Genomic DNA, 21,337 nt, shown 5'->3' with positions numbered 1-21,337 from the left:
CGACTGAGCTACTCAGGCACCCCTCTTTTGTTTTTCTATTGAAGGCCACTGATAATGTGTGACTGAGCAGAAGGACTTAAAAATCACTATTTTGTTTCAAAGGTATTATATAAACAGAAATTCAACCTTTCATTCAGTGCAAAACTGAGCAAGGTCCTCGCTTAATTTACTAGCTATTAACGCTAGCTACTGTGGTTCCTAGTCAAATGAGCCTCCTGATGGAAGAGCTTGCCAGACGCCGACACAGGCATGAGGACCGATCATCCATCTACTTTCTGAATGGGGAGTCTTCTGCCACATTGCTCCTGACAGTACGCTTAGCTATAAATAACTTTCCTTTCCTACTCCATCAAAGCATTTGGTAGAAGAGCAGATTCTATAGAAGAGAAGCTAGGGCAGATTCTAGACATGTGTTTGAATGGAGCATCGTGAAACCGAGAGCATCCAGTGGCACTGCCCAGTAACATCATCCCTTCTAAGTACCTACAGTGAACACAAAGACAAGGAAGGTGCCAACCACCCTCCCCACACACCCTCTCTTCCTGTCTTCTCACTTGGCCTTACCTCCCTCTCTCCATAGTCCTGGAGTCCATGCTTTCGGCTTGGTGGCAATACTTCTGGGCACTGCTGAGTCCCACTAGGGCTCTTGGAAACTGCCTCTCATATTCCATGAACATTTTATTTGCCCTAAATTAGTGAGATGTTAACTTACCACTTGTTTCTCAGAAGTTACTGCTGCTGAGGTGGTGGCGGTGGCGGCGGTGGCCACAGTCTGTCTCCCCAGTCCTGTGGTGTTGGTGCAATCAGGTGCTGCTGCTTTAACACCTGGCAAGTAGACGGGAGGGGGGCCGGCTTTAGGGGCCGTTCTGGAGTGAAACAGTGAATGATTACAGGGATAAGAGAATGAACGTGAAGGATGCTGGCTGGGAGGTCTTTGTTTCCAGCCTGCTTTGAGTTGGTTATGGATTGGGGTCGCTGGGGGGTGGTACGGAGGTGGCGGTGGGGGCAAGGGTGGATGGAAGGCCACAAAAGAGTCCAGATCTGTAAACATGGTTTCTGCAGTGGGGGTACTGTTAACTCGACATCTCCCAGACTGTCTCATTGTCAAAAGCGGACTTTCATCCCCAAAACGTTCATCCGGAAAGAACTTGTGAGGATTCTGAAAGATTTAAACAAACAAGACATTTATCAGCAAATTTTCTAGATAGAAATTTACAGGCTGAGAGCATTAAGTGAGATCCTAAGAAAACCACATTCAGCAAGAGTAAAAGGCACAACATTATTTCTCTAGGCCAGAAGCCCAAGAAAAATTTACCTTAATAACAGCACAAAAGGATAGAGTGGAGTCTCTATAGCCTAAGATACAGCTATCAAGGAGAACAGCTTAACTAAATATTTCAGCAAGCAGGTTGGTAATCTCCTGCAAGATTATGTGATAATGCAAAAGCAGGAAATAAAACCTAATTCAAATGAGTCTCTGCTGAGAAAATAAAATTAAATACCAAAGGACAAAAAGGCATACAAGTAAAGATCCTCCTAGAACTTTCTTACAAAACATCTGCACTCTGTCTGAAATAAAAACTATAAAATACTAATCCTTACCTATTACATATAACTCAGTTTTATGAGCATTTTGATAAACATTACGTAAGAATACTTAATCTGTAAAACTTTAATGCAATTTAAGATACCAAATTAAGATACAGTTTAGAATGTCAAGGGGGAAAGAAATGTATAGTATACAAGACTATTTCATGGATGGAATCCACAGCAAAAAAAAGAAAATCAAGAACCTATAAGTGGCCTGCTCCCTTGCCTAAGAACATCACACCACATTCCCTTTTGAAGACTCCAGGTAAACAAGTCTAGAGTCAGTGGCAAGAAAAATTCAATCACTTGGCCAGACAAAATTAAATTTTACTTTAGGTTCTGATTTAGTGGCTGTGAGCAGACTACTTTACACATTCTTCCTTCACTGCAAAACCAACACTCCTGCTCCTGCTCCTGTACTTGGTAACAAGGGAGTTTTTTTCCCCATGCTGGTTACCAAACAAAAAAACCAAAAAAAACCCCACATTCAGTTTTTGATTCTCGTGCTTATAGGATTTGCAACATCATGCAAAAAATTTCTTATTATACGGAAGAGGAGGGGAGAGGAATAAGAGGGGCATCTGGAGGACCTGTTACGTCTGGTAGTAGGCCACAACCCGAAACCTAGAGACCCAACGAGGGGCAGAGAGCAGTGGAAGGTCAGAATTCTCTGCTTCCTCTTTCACCTTTGATGGGCATGCACACCATTAAGTTTTAGCAGGCCTACTAGGTATTGAGAGACATAGCTGCTTACATACAGCACCTCTTGTCTTCACAACATCCACTTTATCGGTAAGGAAACTGATACTTGGGAGTGGTTAAGTGGCCCAAGCTAACTGGTGAGCAGCAGAGCCAAGCTATAACTTCAGCTCTCCCACCAGAGCCCATGTGCTCCATCTACTCCACACCCCGCCTCTAGCCAGGGGGGACTTCCAGGCTATCCCAGACCCATGAGGCAGTGAAAGGGCATGCACTAAGCAGCAGATGCGTGCTGGGAGGGCTCCTGGAATGTCTGAAATACCATCTGCACAGGCTCCCTATTTCACACAGTCGAATGCCATCCCCACCTGCAAGAGCTCTGCAGCCGCGTCTGCAAGACCGAACTCTCTTAACACTCGAATTTGAATTTCATAGCTGACCGTGGCGCCTTCCCCACAGTTGAGTGCATAGGCTCTCTGCACCTGCTCAGTGTGCCGTAGTTCCTGCAGACGTCTAACCATGTCTTTCATAATGAGGAGACGAGGAACTGAAAAAAGAAAAACACTCTGTAGGCAAAATATCTGAGCTGCATCAAAGGTCCCCCACTGAGCACAAGCAAGAAGGCCTGTGTTGTTCTGCATTAGAATTTTAATTTCCTGGAAAATACTAATTTATGTGCTTCTAATTATTTTTTAAAGTTTTAATAAAATTTCACTGTGCTCAAAACGCTGCTGATAATACGAAACAGTTATTGAACTGTCTTCTTAGTTCACAACCTAACTAAAATTTTACTTGCATATATTCTCTTCTACATCTCAGGGCATTTCAGAAATCTTTTAAATATATTCATTCTTTTATTCAAATAAGTTTCTGAGTCCTGGTTATGTGCTAGGTATTGGGCTTGGGTACTGGGGTGCTCAGAATCAAAGATATGATCCCTGTCCTCGAAGAGCTCTAGTTTTAGTGAAGTAAACTGAGTAAAGCAGTAGAGCACAGGCCCTAAGTGGTCACAAAGGCAAACATGTGAAGGATGCTGACGGGACGTGGAGGAAGGGCCCACCTCAGATGGAGGCAGGCAAGAGAGGTTTCCTGGAGGAGGGGAATCCTGAGTGGAGTCCTGAAGAATGAGAGAAAAACCAGGCAGGTAAAGAAAGCAGAGTGAAGGTATGTGTCTCGAGCAGAAGGACAAGGCATGTGTCAAACACGCAGGTGACAGTATGGCACAAGCAGCTGGCAGCATTAGCGAACTCAGGGTTCATAGGTACAAGCAGGAGTAGTGTTAAGAGAGAAGGCGAGAAAGATGGGTAGGAACAGATCACGAATGAGCCTGCATATTACGATAAGGAATTTAAATTCTATGTTGTGAACAACAGGTACTCCCTTGTGCAGGGGAAGGAAGGACAGGATCAGGGCAGTGACAGAAAGCGTGCTCTGAGAACAGTGTAAAGCAGGGGTTGGCAGACTACGGCCTGTAGGCTGAATCAAGCCTGCTGCCTGTTTTGTCAATAAAGTTGTACTGGCACACAACTACACCTATTTGTTTACGTATTGTCTGAGGTTGCTTTTGACAAGAGAGTTAAGTAGTTGTGATGGAGACTGCATGGCCCACAAAACTTAAAATATCTACCAAATGGCCTTTCCAGAAAATGTTTGCCAAGTCCTGGTGTAAAGGCCAGAATGGGAGTAAGGTTACAGGCAGGAACACCAATTGGGAACCTAGACTAAGGCTATAGGAGAGGGTGGGAAGTCAAGGATGGAGTCTTCTATATCTAAGAGACAAACTGACTAAAGTAGCCACTGGTTATTATTTCTGGGGAAAGGGAGCGACCATTTACTGAGTGCTTACTTTGTTCCAGGCACACTCCTAAGCATCTTACTCATGGGACTTCCTTGAATCTTCATTAACAACACTAGAAAGGAGACATTATATCCATTTTTCAGATGAAGAAATTAATGCTAAGTAAGTAACCTTACCCAAAGTCACATAAAAGTGGCAGAGCCAGGATATGAGCCCATGAGTCTTCTCCAATAAGCTACATGGCCTTCCTTAGAGTGTGGTGGGCTAGGAAGAGGGAAGTATCAGATAACACCAGAACAGGACCAGGTCTTGTTAAAGCAAGACAAGAAAGGCAAGTCCTACTCTTCTGAATGTACTTAATTGTGAATGTCTTTGGGCTTTTTAGATTCAGTTCTAAGATTAAATTATGCTATTTAATTGTATTAATTTGAGCTGATAAAAACCGGCTAATTACTGTAGCTTCAATATCTGCATAAATCAGCTACAGAAACATTTCTCTTCATACTGTTGTCTAATGTATACTTTAAATAAATGATAGTCAGTATTTTGTCACTAGTGGCCAAATCTGATAAGGCCAACAACTGATCAGACATTAGTCCCAGAATAAAATGTGCTCAATTAAAAGTTGTTATTTTTTTAAAATTTATCCTTAATTAAAACAATATAAGCAGAAAATGAATGGGGCTAGTTCTTTTCCTTTTTATTTATTTATTTATTTTTTTAAATGTTTATTTATTTTTGAAGGAGAGAGAGACAGAGAGTGAGCAGGGGAGGAGCAGAGAGACAGAGAGAGACACAGAATCCAAAGCAGGCTCCAGGCTCCAAGCTATCAGCACAGAACTGGATGCAGGACTCAAACTCACAAACCGTGAGATCATGACCTGAGCCAAAGTCAGATGCCCAGGCACCTGAATGGGGTATTTCTAATAACGCTATACAGTTTGCAATGTGTTTGAATTTTGCAGTAGTAATTGGCAAGAGCTGTAAATCTCTGACCCCCCAGATCACTGTGCATTTTCTTACCTTAAAGATGGACACTAGAGCCCTTTGGTTAAAGTCAACATCACCTCATGCTCAGAAAATTTTGGATATAACAGTTATATCTCAATCTATGGTCGATTTCCTCAAAGTCATCACATAAGCCTGCACTACCAACAGAATTCACAGAGCAGATCCTGGGAAGCTGGATGGATCTCTAGGAAACCAACAGTGATAACATTTCAGGGGACATGTCTAGACTCAAAAGATACAAGTTTATAACTCAAAGAGTCTTCTGTGAGAAATGCTTTATGGTGATGAAAAATCTGAATTCCTTTGAACTAGTGGTTCTCAACAGGAAGCGATTTTGCCCCACAGGGCACATTTAGCAATGTCTAGAAACATAAAAATGTTTTCAAAGGGTTGTCACAAAGGTGTGTGTGTGTGTGTGTGTGTGTGTGTGTGCATGCTACTGGCATTTAGTGAGTGCAGATCAGGGATGCTGCTGAACACCCCACAGTGCACAGGATAGCCTCCTCAACAAAGCATATGTCAAGACAGCTTAGGTTGAGAAACTCTGTGCTAACCGGAAAACCTGTATACACCTGTTACTGGAAAATAAAATATGAAACAAAAAACCGAGCTTATTATGAAAACAATGAGTAATGAATTTTGGAAAGCTGAGAGAATGAGCACATATAAAAAAGGCTACAAAAATGATCAGATTATTCATTTAAATATAAATGCCTGACAGAAGGCTACTGCCTCACCTGGAATTTCATTGGCTACGACTGAAGGAGGGCTTGACTGGTGACTGCTGATCTGCTGGTGGCTCATCATGTGACAGCACTGTGGCACGGCGGTACTAACCATGTAAAGCGTGTCTGGCACATTGGACATCCTAACCATTCGCAAACGCACAAGATCTGTTTGTTCCACCATCATCTCGTCCAGCACTGACTGAAAGAACAATTCAATATGAAGAGTATCAGTCAACCATCTCTGTAAATCACATCCGGAGAAAGATTATTACCTTCAGCATATAAAACGGGAAGTAATTTATTGTTTCCAGTGTATGAAGCTTTAAAATAATGAAAGGAGAGGGGCGCCTGGGTGGCTCAGTCGGTTAAGCGTCCGACTTCAGCTCAGGTCACGATCTCACGGTCCGTGAGTTCGAGCCCCGCGTCGGGCTCTGGGCTGATGGCCCAGAGCCTGGAGCCTGCTTCCGATTCTGTGTCTCCCTCTCTCTCTGCTCCTCCCCCGTTCATGCTCTGTCTCTCTCTGTCTCAAAAATAAATAAAAAAAAAACACATTAAAAGAAAATTAAAAAAAAAAAAATAATGAAAGGAGAAAGAACTCCTATTTCTTTAATTCTGTTGTTTGTTTGTTTGTTTTAGGTACGCGTCACATCCAGTGTGGAGCCCAACACGGGGCTTGAACTCACGACCCTGAGATCAAGACCTGAGCTGAGATCGAGAATCGGACACTTAACTGACTGAGCCACCCAGGAGCCCCTTTACCTCTTTAATTTTTTTTAAAAGCTCTTAAAAAAAAATTTTTTTTGAAGTTTATTTGAGAGATAGAACGAGTGGGGAGGGCAGAGAGAGAGGGGGAGAGAGAGAATCCCAAGAAGGCTCCACACTGTCAGCACAGAACCCAATGTGGGGCTTCAACTCACAACCGTGAGATCATGACCTGAGCGGAAACCAAGAGTTGGACATTTAACCAATTGAGCCACCTAGGCGTCCCAACCTCTTTAATTTTTAAAAAATATTTCTGCAGCATCTTTGAAATAATCACCTTCTGAAAAATTTGCTTTTAATTGAAGTATTTGAAATTTGAAGGAAGGTATAAAATCAATCAGAAGTAATTTATATCTAAAGTTACTATAAAGAAAACAAGGTGTACATGGGCTAAATATCAGATCCAACAAGAAATGTTCAAAATATAAAATACTGAAGATCAACTTTAAATTCAACAGATCTATATATAAACCCAATTGTTAAGTTAGTTTCAGATGAATTTCAACTGCAGAATGTCCAAAATGAAGTAATGTATAAACCTTTTCCACATTTACTGAGGGCAATTATCTATCAAGTGTGGGTACAGCCATCTGGGAACAGGGAAGTCCCAGGAGGACTATCTGATCAGCTCCCTGCTGCCCCATTCTGAGACAGAGCCGAGTACGAGGTAGTTTATTACAGACCTTTTATCATCAGCTGCAACCCTGGTAAAGGCTGTGATACTTGTGTGCTGTTAAGTACTGAACTTACTTCTGAAAGACGAGACCCAACCATTATGCTTTTTTCCCGATTTTAGACTATTTAAGTGTCAACTACTCAGTAAGAGATAGATTATCGATCTAGTCAATAAAATTAACTTCTCACAATCCTTTCACATATCTTAAGTTAGGAACTCCGACAATCAAAAAAAGAAAAAATTTAAGATAACTTAATTCTATACCCAAACAATGCTTTCCCTGTTAATTTGTTTCAGAAAGCTTAATGGTGATTTCTGACTATCAAAGAGTGCCAGTTCCTCAAAAGGCTGTCTCAAAGTTCTCATGGCTAAATACAGCTAATAAAAATCACAGTATTCCATTTTCACATTACCATATTTTCTTGGAGTTCTTCATAATACATAATTTACTTAGAAAGCCTGAAACTGTCTTAGTTTTATGTACATATTCTGAAACTAAAATATAATTTCCAGAAGCCATTACAGAAGCATTTTGCAAGAAATTGTGTCATTTCTTTAGTTTAAGAAAGACAAAATAAATGTGTGCAATCTTTTCAGAACATTATTCCCATCTTGAAGATCACATATCTGACAATCATCTTCGTAAAATTAATTTTTTTCTAAATTAACAATTTGCAACACAACTAAGATAAGAAAAATGTAAAATGCAATTTAATATAAACTAAGTTATAAAGACATGCTTGATAATTAAACATTTCAGAAAACTATTCTGGTGAGTAAACTAGAGTTTACTTTCACTTTCCCTATTATCAAATATTTAGGCTATCTCTAAATATTTTTTACAATGCCACAATGAATATCTTTGTGCTTATAAGCACAAATTATAGTTCATAAAAGGCACTCTAATAACTTAAAATGATTTTCATTACCTTTGCTTCCTCCACATATGGAGAGAACAGCCGAGGACGAACATATATTCCAGCATTTTTTTGCCGTAACCAGGCATTTGACTTTCCACCCTCTGTTGTAGGAAGCATATCTGATGGAGGAGTACTAATCAAGCCTCTTTTCATCTTGGAAAAAAACATTTTTTTTAGATGAACTAGAGATTTGAGTGAACTAGAATATTACTAAGATAAATAATTATACCTATAAATCACAAAAATTTAGGAATAGATGTTAAATTTCAAAATACTCCTAATGTTTAACAATATGTCAAAAATTCAGCAATAAAAAGGTACTACAATTTACCACTTTTCTCTATACAGAGGAAAGATGTTTTTAAAAGAAGAGCTATAATAATTACAAATATAATGAGCTGGACTAGTTTTCAGAACTTTTAATGAAAACCAAATTCTATTTTTTTCCTTACTCATCTAGACATGGATTCCATCCTCCCCCCTCCCCCCAAAAGACAAAGGAAGATCTTGGGCCTAGATCTACAGTACAAGGAGACAGGCAGTCTGCATGGTGGTTAGGGGCGGGAGCTCTAGGGGAAGGAAGACTTGACACAAACCCCTAACTCCCCATTTAACAGCTGCATGACCACAAACATGCCCCTTTTTGTTTTTTGAATGTTTTATTTTTGAGAGAGCACAAGCGGGGGGGGGGGGGCAGAGAGGGGGGGACAGAGGATCTGAAGCCGGCTAACACCACTGACAGCACTGATAGCAGTGAGCCCCACATGGGGCTTGAACTCAGGAACCTGAGCCGAAGTCGGATGCCCAACTGACTGAGCCACCCAGGTGCCCCCGCAGACATGTCCTTTTATCTGAGCTTCACTTTAAGGGCTTCTAGATGGCCCTGGAGATGGAACACTGCACATCTATATGTGGTAGCCCTGTTGTTTCCATGTCTATGCTGGGAGAAAATAAATCAAGTACCTATAGCTCCTAAGGTGGTTGTGAGGTGGTCATGAGGTAAAAGCACTCCACACACACTAGGAGTGTTTTAAGGTTTTAACAGCAGGACTAGCAAACTATCACTGGGGACTTAGGCATGAAGCATGGAATTAAGAACAGGGATAGGTATTTTCTAAAATTTTTTTTTAATGTTTATTTATTTTGAGGGAGAGAGAGACAGAGTGCGAATGGGGAGAGGGGCAGAGAGAGGGAGACAAAGAATCCGAAGCAGGCTCCAAGGCTCTGAACTGTCAGCACAGAGCCCGATGCGGGGCTTGAACTCATGAACCGCAAGATCATGACCTGAGCTGAAGTCAGACACTTAACTGACTGAGCCACCCAGGCGTCCCAGAGATAGGTATTTTCTCACTCTACTAAACCAAAGTTCTAAAGTATTTTTCTAAACCAAATTCAGAGTTCAATTTGGTTTTGTGTCCTAGGTTTTAAACAAAACCAAACATCGTTTCTCCAATATTAATCTCATTAAATATAATAAATGTCTAATTGCTGCATTAGTTAAAATTATTTTTAACTAATAAAATATAGCATTAGATAGTATTTAGGAAACAGGCAAAAACTCGTAACCCTATTTCAACCATAATAATGCTGATATATTTCCTGCCAGTATTTTTCAAATGGATGTTTACAGAACTGAATTCTAGAATACATAAAAATGCATTATTTTGTATACTTCTAAAATTATATTCCATTAACATTTTTCATGTTGCTGTATTAGTCTTTATGACTATTGTTCAGGGCAGCAAAATACTCTTTTGAGTAGTCATACTATAGTTTACTTTTATTTTTTTCTGTTATTAGACATTTAAGCTATTTCCAAATATTTAAGGACAATGTTACTAATGTACCAGCTATGCTTCCCCTACGGGATGGTAATATTATTTCAAAAATTATTGACTTAATAGGTGAAAAAAATGGTAACTTATGGCTTTATTTTGCTTTCTTTGGTGTGTGTGATTACTAGTGAGACTGACCATTTTTTCTAATCAGAAATACCATAAATATTTAATCATTTCCTTCTAGTTTTTCCATATTTTGATTTAATATTTAATTCTTCAATCTAACAGGGATTAATTTTGTGTGCAAGTGAAATGAGGGTTTAACTTTAAACAAATTTCCCCCAGCTCATCAGCTAGTCTAGCACCACGATGATTCACTGATTTCTGATAGATTATTATATGTTTAATTCTAACTTAAAATTTATTTATTTTGAAAGAGACAGAGAGAGAATGAGCAAGAGAGGGGGGGAGGGAGGGAAGGAGGGAGGGAGGGAGGGAGGGAGGGAGGGAGGGAGGGAGGGAGAGAGGGAGAGAGGGAGAGAGGGAGAGAGGGAATCCCAAAGAGGCTCCGCTCTGTTAGTGCAGAGCCGAACACAGGGCTCAAATTCATGAAACTGTGAGATCATGACCTGAGTCGAAATCAAGAGTTTGACGCTTAACCAACTGAGCCACCTAGGCTCACCTATGTTTAGCTCTTATGTATTAATTAGGATCTTTTTCCCAGCTATTTTGTCTCGTCTGTTTTTCTATCATCACAGATTAAATATCTAAATTGTTTTGTTTTGTTTTATTTTGTTTTAAAGTAAGCTCTAGGCCCAATATGGGGCTTTAACTCAGGACCCTGAGATCAAGAGTCACATGCTCTACCAACTGAGCCAGCCAGGCGCCCCTTGAGTTTTATAATGTATTTTAAATTCTGGAAGAGTTATCCTTTCTTCATTATGTTCTTTTGAGAGAACTTAAAAAAAAAATTCTTACCAAACAAACAAACAGCAGCGGGGGGAAAAAGGGAGGAAAATCAAGAAACAGACTTAACTACAGAGAACAAACGGACGGTTACTGGAGGGGATGTGAGTGGGGGTGAAATAGGTGATGGGAATTAAGGAAGGCACTGATTGTGAGGAGCACTGGGTGTTGGTAGTAAGTGATGAATCACTAAATTCTATACCTGAAACTAACATTACACTGTATGTTAACTGGAATTTAAATAAAGACTTGGAAAGAAAAAAAATTAAAAAAATAAAACATTTGTATATAATGGAAAAAAATTCTTATTGGGTTTTTTCCAGATGACTTTTATGTTTCTGAGCAGTTGAAAAAACTATGTCTATAAACAATGCACTAACGTTATAAGCCAATTTGTATACAATATTTATAATATTTATTTTTCACATCCATTAATTCAAGCAATTACTGGTTTAAAAAATTCACTTTGAAAAAATTATGAAAGTAACATGATCAGCTCCATTAATCTTTAAAGTACAATCAGAAGATTCTATCATCCTTTTCACACTGAACCAATCTCCTTCCTTCCTGCTCCCTGATATATTGCTGTGTTTGAAAAGTCTCCAAAGGTAATTTCTACCCTTTCCTTTGTGAATAAGGATCTACTTGATCTACGCTGATAAATGGCTGAAGTAACTTCCCCTGGAGACTATCCTCTTGAAAAAGTGAGACTGCTATCCCCACTTAACCCTCATTCACCCAACCTTTAACTGTGCCAGTGGCCAACACTGGGGACATGACATGGTACAAAACACGTCTGTCTCTGTCCTCGTGGACTTCACAGTTTCACGGTACTCTTATTAGTAGAAATTATGTATGATGATTAAAAAAAAAGATAAGCCTGTACATTTTGGTACATTTTCTTTTCATGAAAGGGATGAATGAAGAAAGACACTTACTGCATCACTGAGGACTTCACTGTTTATAGGTAAGATGTGTTCAATTCGCACAAAAGGTAAGAGAGAAGAAAGGATCTCTCTGAGCTCTTCGATGTCCAGGTCTCGTCTTTTTACGCCTCTTCTGTTCACACTGTGGGCAGTGCCACTCAGTAAGTTTGGCTCTATGAGACAGAAAATGAGAAGTCTCCAACCAAATCCAAATATTCAAACTTTTCTCTCTAGTACGCTTTCAGTAACACTCTTTATACTTAGGTGCATCTGCTTTAAAAAGGATTATAAATTTTTTTTTTTTGTCTTAATACCTTTAACAGAGATGTTCTCCGGCAAAGCAAAAGCATGATGTCAACTTTTAGGATAACTTTTTTTGATTGTTTTGCACTAAGGAATAAAGAATTATTTTCCATACACTAATTCAAAGGAGAAAAGAGGACAATCTATTAAAATCTAGTTTGACCAAGGGCTTTTTTTTAAGCTTTCTCATTGCTGTGACCAGTTTTTAGTCCAATTAAGGGCACTACAGGGCAAGTGGTATTTCTGGTCACTGTAGGTTATCAGTGTGCTCATTAGGCTACCATATGTTTACCAGCAACTTAACAAGATATTAATTACCTGGTATCTAAAGCAGCAAAACCTAATGTACACTGTATTTAACTCTGATTTCTAGGATAGTCTCCTAAGTTTCTTACTGTGGGAATGTTACTGCAAAAAGTGACCCTTTGATCTCTGACATGCAATATATTTCCACCATCCAGAGCAGAGAGTCAAGGTTTTCTTCATTAGGTATCAGTGAAAGGGGAAGATCTGGAGTACACATAACCTCATGATACTGAGGTAAAAAGAAAAATTAAATTTTGGGAATATGTAATCATGTCTATAATCTAGGGACTGTATTTTTCTTAAAAAACAAGATCTTTATCATTCACAAATATAAATGCTGCCTTTTTGCAAATACTCTATAAGCAAACAGGCATTTCCTTTAAATCATGTGATAGGCAGATGGATAGAGAGATAAAGAAATAATTATTTTTGAAAAGCTAAGCTTTTTCTGGCATCATTCAATAAAACTGTTGCAAGCATGTGGAAAAAAGGGTTTTTTTCCCTTGCCTTGCTATGATTTGGCTTCATACTTACACAAAGCATTGCTTTTCAAAAAGAAAATTTCCCCTTAAAGTCGTGCCATGAAATCTTAGAGAAGACTCCCAAATACATCACAGCTAAGGGCAGAACCATTAAATATAAAGGTGACTGAAAGGTGCAGCCTGGTTTGCTTAGGTTCCTTCTCATTCTCATCCCTGTGAAAGAGTCTTCCGTTCTAACCTGGTCTGAAAACTACTATTTTAAGGGAAATTTTATCAGGGTGCCTGGCTGGCTCAGTTGGTTGAATGTCTGACCTCAGCCCAGGTCATGATCTCATGGTTCACAAGTTCAAGCCCCATGTTGGGCTCTGTGCTGACAGCTTAGAGCCTGGAGCCTGCTTTGGATTCTGTATCTCCTTCCCTCTCTGCCCCTCCCCTGCTCACGTGCTCTCTCTCTCAAAAAAAAAAAAAAAAAAAAAAAAAAAAAAAAAAAAAAAAATTAAAAAAAAATTAAGGGAAATTTTATCAAGGATGCTCATTATCTGCCCAAAATAAATATGACATTTCATCATTACCAACCTTGCATCAGTGAACAAACCCATGGCCTACAATGATTATGAAGAATTATATACAATCTATTCTTATTATTTGTAGTAGTCATATTCTATAGAGTCATTGTAAACACTTTGTAAATATTGAACCACTGCTCCTAAGGGAAAACACATGGTTAGGTTCCTGTGAGCCTGTGGTCCCAACAATTTTGTCAACTGATCAAGACATAACCTTTTTTTAAATGTATGTTTCTGTTTAAAGACACCTTATTAATATATATCGCTGATTTATTAACATTGAATCATAGCTGAGAGCACTGTCACTCATACCTGAATGAAGCTTGTTTAACTCATAGTTTCTCTGTAAGGCACATCACAGCCTTCCTCTGCTTAGGGACACTACACAGCACTAAAAGTTACACTTGGAAGCCATTGTGATCAGTGAGATCACACCCCCATAAAATATGAAAAACATGGCCCTTAACAGACTGTGAAAAGAACCTTGTTTGCAGTGTGAGAACTTCAATAAGAAGGCACAGTGTCATTCGGTTCCACCTTAAGCTGGGAACATGTGCAACAGAGAACTCAAAATTTTTGTCACTCTGAGCATGTCTGCAAATGACCGTGAAAGTGCTGTAGGTACTGATTTTGAGGCTGTAAATAAATTTTAGCAGATAGCTGAATTTGCAAATATAGAACCTGCAAATAAGAAGGACAGATGGTATACTGGCATTTCAAAAAGTCCCACATTAATAGTAGTGGTTTTAATATAAAAAACCATTCACATCTGATGGGGCACCTGGGTGGCTCAGTCGATTAGGCACATGACTTCGGCTCAGGTCATGATCTCATGGTTCATGGGTTCAAGTCTTACATTGGGCTCTGCACTGTTAGTGCAGAGATTCTCTCTCTCCCTTCTCAGCGTGGGATTCTCTCCCAAAACAGATAAAAACTTAGAAACAATCACATCTGAGAATTGCTAATGGCTCAAGTAGGCCACAGAAAAATAAATTAGGAAAAATAAGAGGTTGTGAAAGGCAGGCTTAGCTTGCCTTAAAACGTGACAGAACAACTCTGTAAGTGCACTAAAAATCATGACTTGAACACTTTAAATAAGTGAACTTCATGATATGTAAAGTATATCTAATTAGATACAGCCATCAAAAAATGACAGGAAAGGGAAATCTGTATTTTTCTAAATTAAAATGTTTTGAAAAAAATGTTTTGATTTGGGTTTGCTATATAGAGGAACACAACACTCTTTGAGGGAAGGAGCATGCGTATGATGTTTCCATCTCGTCTGCAGTATCCCTAGATGGAAACCATTCAAAAGCATTATTTTTCCTTTACCTTCTACAAAATTTAAAAACAAACAACACATTAGGCTTTTTTGGGAGGTAGTCCTATCTTTTTTTGTTGAGGTAAAATTCACATAACATAAAACTAACCATTTTAACCTTTTTTTTTTTTTTTTTTAAAGATTATTTTGAGAAAGACACAGCATGAGTGGTGGGGGCAGGGGCAGGGGAAGAGAGAGAGGAGAGGGAGGGAGGGAGGGAGAGAGGGAGAGGGAGAGGGGGAGAGAGAGAGAGAGAGAGAGAGAGAGAGAGAGAGAGAGAGAGAATCCCAAGCAGGCTCTGCGCTGATGCAGGGGCTTGAACCCATGAAGCCATGAGATCATGACTTGAGCCTAAACCAAGAGTCGGACACTGAACTGACCCATGTAGGTGCCCCACCATTTTAACCATGTAAAGTGTATAATTCAGTGGCTTTTAATATATACAAAGTTTTTCTAAAAAAACAACAAGAAATTTTTTTTTTTCCAACGTTTATTTATTTTGGGGACAGAGAGAGACAGAGCATGAACGGGGGAGGGGCAGAGAGAGAGGGAGACACAGAATCGGAAACAGGCTCCAGGCTCCGAGCCATCAGCCCAGAGCCTGACGCGGGGCTCGAACTCACGGACCGCGAGATCGTGACCCGGCTGAAGTCGGACGCTTAACCGACTGCGCCACCCAGGCGCCCCAACAAGAATTTTTTTTAAATGTATGTTTATTTAGGGGCGCCTGGGTGGCTTAGTCAGTTAAGCATCCAACTTCAGCTTAGGTCATGATCTCACAGTTTGTGAGTTCAAGCCCTACGTTGGGCTCTGTGTTGACAGCTCAGAGCCTGGAGCCTGCTTCGGATTCTGTGTCTCCCTGTCTCTCTGCTTCTCCTCTGCTTGCACTTTGTCTCTTTCCGTCTCAAAAATAAATAAACATTAAAAAAATAAAAAAATAAATAAATGTATGTTTATTTATTTTGAGAGAGAGCATACACATGAGCAGGGAGGTGGTGGGAAGGAAGGGGGAGGGAGAGAGGGAGAGGGAGAGAGGGAGAGAGGGAGAGAGGGAGAGAGGGAGAGAGGGAGAGAGGGAGAGAGGGAGAGAGGGAGAGAGAGGGAGAGAGAGAGGGAGAGAGAGAGGGAGAGAGAGAGGGAGAGAGAGAGGGAGAGAGAGAGGGAGAGAGAGAGGGGAGAGAGAGAGGGAGAGAGAGAGGGAGAGAGAGAGGGAGAGAGAGAGGGAGAGAGAGAGGAGAGAGAGAGGGAGAGAGAGAGGGAGAGAGAGAGGGAGAGAGAGAGGGAGAGAGAGAGGGAGAGAGAGAGGGAGAGAGAGAGGGAGAGAGAGAGGGAGAGAGAGGAGAGAGAGAGAGGGAGAGAGAGAGGGAGAGAGAGAGGGAGAGAGAGAGAGGGAGAGAGAGAGGGAGAGAGAGAGGGAGAGAGAGAGGGAGAGAGAGAGGGAGAGAGAGAGGGAGAGAGAGAGGGAGAGAGAGAGGGAGAGAGAGAGGGAGAGAGAGAGGGAGAGAGAGAGGGAGAGAGAGAGAGAGGAGAGAGAGAGGGAGAGAGAGAGGGGAGAGAGAGAGGGAGAGAGAGAGGGAGAGAGAGAGGGAGGGGGGGGGGAGAGAGAATCCCAAGCAGACTCTGCGTTGTTAGCACAGAGCCTGATGTGGGGCTCCAACTCATGAACCATTGAGATCATGACCTGAGTTGAAATCATGAGTCAGAGGCTTAACTAACTGAGCCACCCAGGTGTCCCCAGTGTAGACAATGTTACACACACACCACTGCTATCTAATTCCCGAACATTTCCACCAACAATATGCTTTGGTAATATTTTAATCATTAAATAAAAATTTCATTCTAATACTTCTATAAATTGGTATATAATACTCCATGTATTATTAAGCACATAGAGAGGTAACATTAAAAGTATGCTTTAAAGTTGTAAAACAAAATTTTCTGGTATATTTCTTTCTCTTTCTTTCTTTCTTTTTAAATTTTTTAATGTTTATTTATTTTTGAGAGAGAAAGAGACAGAGCACAAGCAGGGAAGGGGCAGAGAAAGAGGGAGTCACAGAATCTGAAGCAGGATCCAGGCTTTGAGCTGCCAACACAGAGCCCGATGTGGGGCTTGAACTCATGAACTGTGAGATCATGACCTGAGCCGAAGTCGGACGCTTAACCGACTGAGCCACCCAGGCGCCCCTCTGGTATATTTATTTCTAACAAAGTGTACTCTTCTCCACTAAAAATTTCTATTTTCACCAGGCAATAGTGGCAACTGTCAAGACTGATACACAGTATACTTCTGGGTAAAAAAAACTTATAGTATAAGCTAATTTTCTGAGCTTACCTCTGTCAGCTATTCTTTTCATCAACTGATGCTCACCCCATTTAATCAGATATTTAAGGATATCTTGTTCACTTGCCTATAATAAAAAAAATGGTTTCGATTTATTTTAGCGAAATTAGATAAATGGCAAATTTCATAATGACTGCACCTAGGTGATAATGTACACGGTGCACAACTTAGCCACATTTCACTATACACTGGCTGTTTGAAATGTTCCATTAAAGCTGTGGTCTACCAACACCAAACACACAAGACCACTCTGCATGGGTTCTGTCCAGTAACCTACCTCTTGGCTCCAACTAAATCTTTTATTCTTGTGTTCGTCTTTATCCTATTCTCTTCACCTATTTTAAACTTACTGTTTCTTCTGTATGGTGTCTACACAGCTGCCTTAAATTCTTTTTGGGACAAGGTGGAGATAAATAGATGAAACTAAAAGTGTACAGATACCAAGTGATTACTATCTCCTGCAAGAACAGAAAAAACAGGAATGGCAACCTGCTCTGGCAGAGAGACTACCATCTGCACACGGTATGCTACTGGCTGGTGAAGGACCCTTCAAGCACAATCTGCGAAATTGCAAGGTGCCTGTCATTTTTTGCACTTTACTGAAAATCTTAGAGCAAATCTAAGCTGCTCTCAAAGGTTTTTACCTTATAAGCAGAAATGCAAAGCTTTCTAAAGACAATAATCTGAAAGACCTGACAAACTAACTCCCATAATGTACGCAGTCTGGATCAGGACAATGAAACAAGGTTAATGAACACAGATCCTAAATAAATCAAATCCAATTACGACATTTGTACTGCAATCAAATCACAGGTGCTAAGTGGATTATTTACCTCTGCGCTTAGTTTCTGACTGGGATGGAAGCAGTTTTACAATTTTCCTAGTACAAATATAAAGAAAGAGGAAATGGCTCAATGGGTTTATGTTTTTATAACATTAAAACTGTTGTATAGTTTCCGGCATAAAATTCATACAACCAATGCCAAAAAAAATTAAACTTGAACATATGTTACTTGAAAGTATTTTTTGCAATATTTTAAACCTATTGTTGGTTTAAATTACCAAATTAGATTGACATATATGAGTCAATGACACAAGAATTTGCTAAAAACTACTTCTGATTAAAAATAAATAGTTGAAAACATTATTGTATTTGGGAAAGGCACACACACTGAGTTTTTATAAGCATTTGAGTGGATCAGAAATTGAATACTACTACTCTGTGTGCTTAAGCTACTGTCTACAGTCTAAGTATCTGATACTCCACGAAAACCAATAAATTGTTATAGTGAATTAATGGAAGCCAAGAAAATCACTGTTGGGATATGCTTCTGACCTTGCCTACTGCCTCCACCCCTTTGGTGTAGGTGGTTGGGACCTGGGCTTATTCATACTGCTGAGTCATAGCAGCAGGGGCACAAAGGGCCAGAGAGCCAGAAGGCTTTTCCTGTACACATCTGAAGAGGGCATCCCTGGGTGGGCCAATCTCCCTAGATGGGAGAATAGAATATAGATGGGTTTTCTGGTGCACATATGGATGACAATGAATTTGAGAGGTGTATAAATGATTACCTGTAGGTAGTCAGACTGGATAGCAGTAAGCAGATGATCTTTGCTGAGTTCATAAAAAACATCCGAAGTCATGACCTGGGAAAATTCCTCACAGAGGAAATGTAAAGCTTGTCGGTGCACCCATTTAGAGCCATATGGATGAGAGCTCCACTTGAGGATGGCAATTAAGGTATCTAATGAGATGCTCTCAGCAATGATATCCTCACAGCCTAAAAGAGAAGGCAAATACTTCTTAAGATTAATCATAAATATTGTTGATTGAACATTAGTGTGTTAGACACTATACTTAAAAGTAGCAATAGTAAAAAAGAACAAGGAAATAAATAAAATTTCATGGAAATCACCAAGACTTGGTGGAATGGGATAACAATAGGTAACAATAGACTATAACATCTTTAGGAAATCTGCTTTTCAATAGAGACAGATCCACAGAAAAAGGCAGAGAATCTTCACAATTGTTTAAAAAAATAAGTATCTCTGTGCAAATCCAACACTTTGAGTAAGACACTCTAGTGGAGAGCACTGGACCAAAGGGGAAAGAAAAGAAGGTAGAAATGATACAATTGTGGGAAATAGCCAGTCAAAGGAAGGGTACAGATGACACTTGACTGCTAAGAGAATCCACACCTGGGAAGACAGGTGGGCTATCTTCCATGAACTAGTAGGACATCTGTTCTTTGCATCATTCTAAAAACGAAAACAAAACAAAACAAACTTATTATTGATAGTTTAATCCCTCAGCATAGAGACAACATAATGCAACTTCATGCTCATCTGAGATTAATTCTGATGAATTAAAATGAAAGAAGTAGGTTTTTTTAAAAAAAATATTTATTTATTTTTGAAGGAAGGAGAGACAGAGTGTGAGTGGGCGAGGGCAGAGAGAGAGGGAGACACAGAATCTGAAGCAGGTTTCAGGCTCTAAGCACAGAGCCCGATGCAGGGTTTGAACTCACAAACCACGAGAGCATGACCTGAGCTGAAGTCGGTCCCTTAACCGACTGAGTCATCCAGGCACCCCAAAAGAAAGAAGTAGTTTAAGTGAAAAGGACCAGGCTTCTGGAAAAAGTGACTATGACACTCTATGGGCTCAAAGAAGTGAAGATAACCTGAGGATAGTCAACTATTTTCCTTAGGAAAGAGCATTTCAAAATACTGATACAAGATAAAAGTAAAATCTGAGTGACAAAACTTATGGAAGGGAAAATTGCTGAAGTTGGACGGAAATTCTTTATAACTAAGTTTACTGTAAAATCAAAAGGAATCCTGATAATTTGGGAGGAAAAAAGAAGCGTTTACCACTACCAACAACAAAAATGAGGCTAGAGAGGCTGCTCTCTAATGAGCCCAAGGCTTTGAAAGATACAGCCAAAAGAAAAGGAATCGATGAACTCCAGAGACTTGCAAAGCTCAACATTACTGTGAAACCATGAAAGGCAAAGACAGAAAGGTAATGACTATGGTCACCCTTTCCAGGTGATATAAGATCATTAGCAGCCAATACAGAGTGCAAAAAATAAGGCTTCATTCCCTTTTCTGATATGGTACGAGATAAGGAGAACATCATAGAGAATCGTGTAACCTGATTTCTGCAAAGCATTTAACAATATACTTCTTGATGTTTCTAGAAGACAGAGACTGCTGTCTTCACTGTATGTCTAGCACCTTCTTGCCATGGCAGGTGCTAAATAAAAATTTGTTGAGTGTGCAAACGAGATCTTTGCAGATAAGATGAAGGGCTGTAGATGGATGACAGAATGGTGGTTAAGGGAACCACTTGGAAGTGGCACTGATTAACGTGGGGGATGGAGTGCGGGTTCTGTTTTCTTGATGTTATTCAAGAACTTGAATGAAGATGTGGAAAATATGCTTCAAAATCTCCAGGTGACCGAAAACTGGGAAACACAAAGACACACTGGATGACATGATCATAAGTGGCTAGACAGATGGGTCAAAATGAGGGTGAAACAGAACCAGGAAAATTAGAAAGTTCTATATTTCAATGAAAGAAAATCAACTGCACAGCAGATGACAGGAGAGAGCTAGTTTAACCACAACCTATGTAAAAATACTACCTGGGTACCTTAGGGGAACGCATGCAAGATGGGACATCACTGCTGTAGAGCTGAAGCGATCTCAGGCTTTTAAGATTCAAGCACAGAGTCCTAATCAATGGAATAATGTTGCACTGCTCTACTGTGTATGGAGTGTTGTGTTCTACTCTGGGCCCTGTGTTTTAGATGAAGCACTGACAAAACACCAGAATTCTCAGAGGAGAGCAAAGGAATAGTAGAGAGTTTGAGCCCTGTCACAGAAGAAAAGCTCCAAGCAACCAAGATTACTTGGCTTATGTAAGAGAAACCTGAGGAGAGACACAGGAAGTGATCTTTAAGTGTCTGACAGACCTCGATGAGGCAGAGGAGAAATAACCGACTTCCCTGTTGTTCCAAGGGCAGGTCCAACATGTGGATGTTAAAAGAAGGGGACTTTGCCTCAATACTAAGAAATTTCTAACAATTAGATTTGTTCCCTTCAAAAACATAAAAGGATCCTTCTAGAAAAATGCAGGAGCAAAGGCTGGCTCATCACATA

The 21,337-nt window shown here is 40.0% G+C and overlaps 1 protein-coding gene across 2 annotated transcripts in view; it reads right to left on the bottom strand.

The window, feature by feature from the left end:
* The window catches only part of BTBD7 (BTB domain containing 7), an 88,903-nt gene that overhangs the window by 7,043 nt on the left and 60,523 nt on the right, over positions 1–21,337 (bottom strand). Inside the window, exons 4-10 of one of the 2 annotated variants that reach the window (XM_025918780.2) lie at positions 18,746–18,954; positions 17,165–17,240; positions 11,867–12,027; positions 8,194–8,337; positions 5,836–6,025; positions 2,658–2,836; positions 713–1,159 (exon numbers count right to left, since the gene is read on the bottom strand). In XM_025918780.2, coding sequence (XP_025774565.1) covers positions 713–1,159; positions 2,658–2,836; positions 5,836–6,025; positions 8,194–8,337; positions 11,867–12,027; positions 17,165–17,240; positions 18,746–18,954 — 1,406 coding nt within the window. The remainder of the gene's footprint in view (positions 1–712; positions 1,160–2,657; positions 2,837–5,835; positions 6,026–8,193; positions 8,338–11,866; positions 12,028–17,164; positions 17,241–18,745; positions 18,955–21,337) is intronic. The other variant, XM_086708944.1, reaches the window with a different exon arrangement.

Source organism: Puma concolor, chromosome B3 (assembly GCF_028749965.1).
Source record: "Puma concolor isolate L17-30 chromosome B3, mPumCon1.1.hap2, whole genome shotgun sequence".
Lineage (NCBI taxonomy): Eukaryota > Metazoa > Chordata > Mammalia > Carnivora > Felidae > Puma > Puma concolor.
This window is presented reverse-complemented; position numbering and strand designations above follow the sequence as displayed.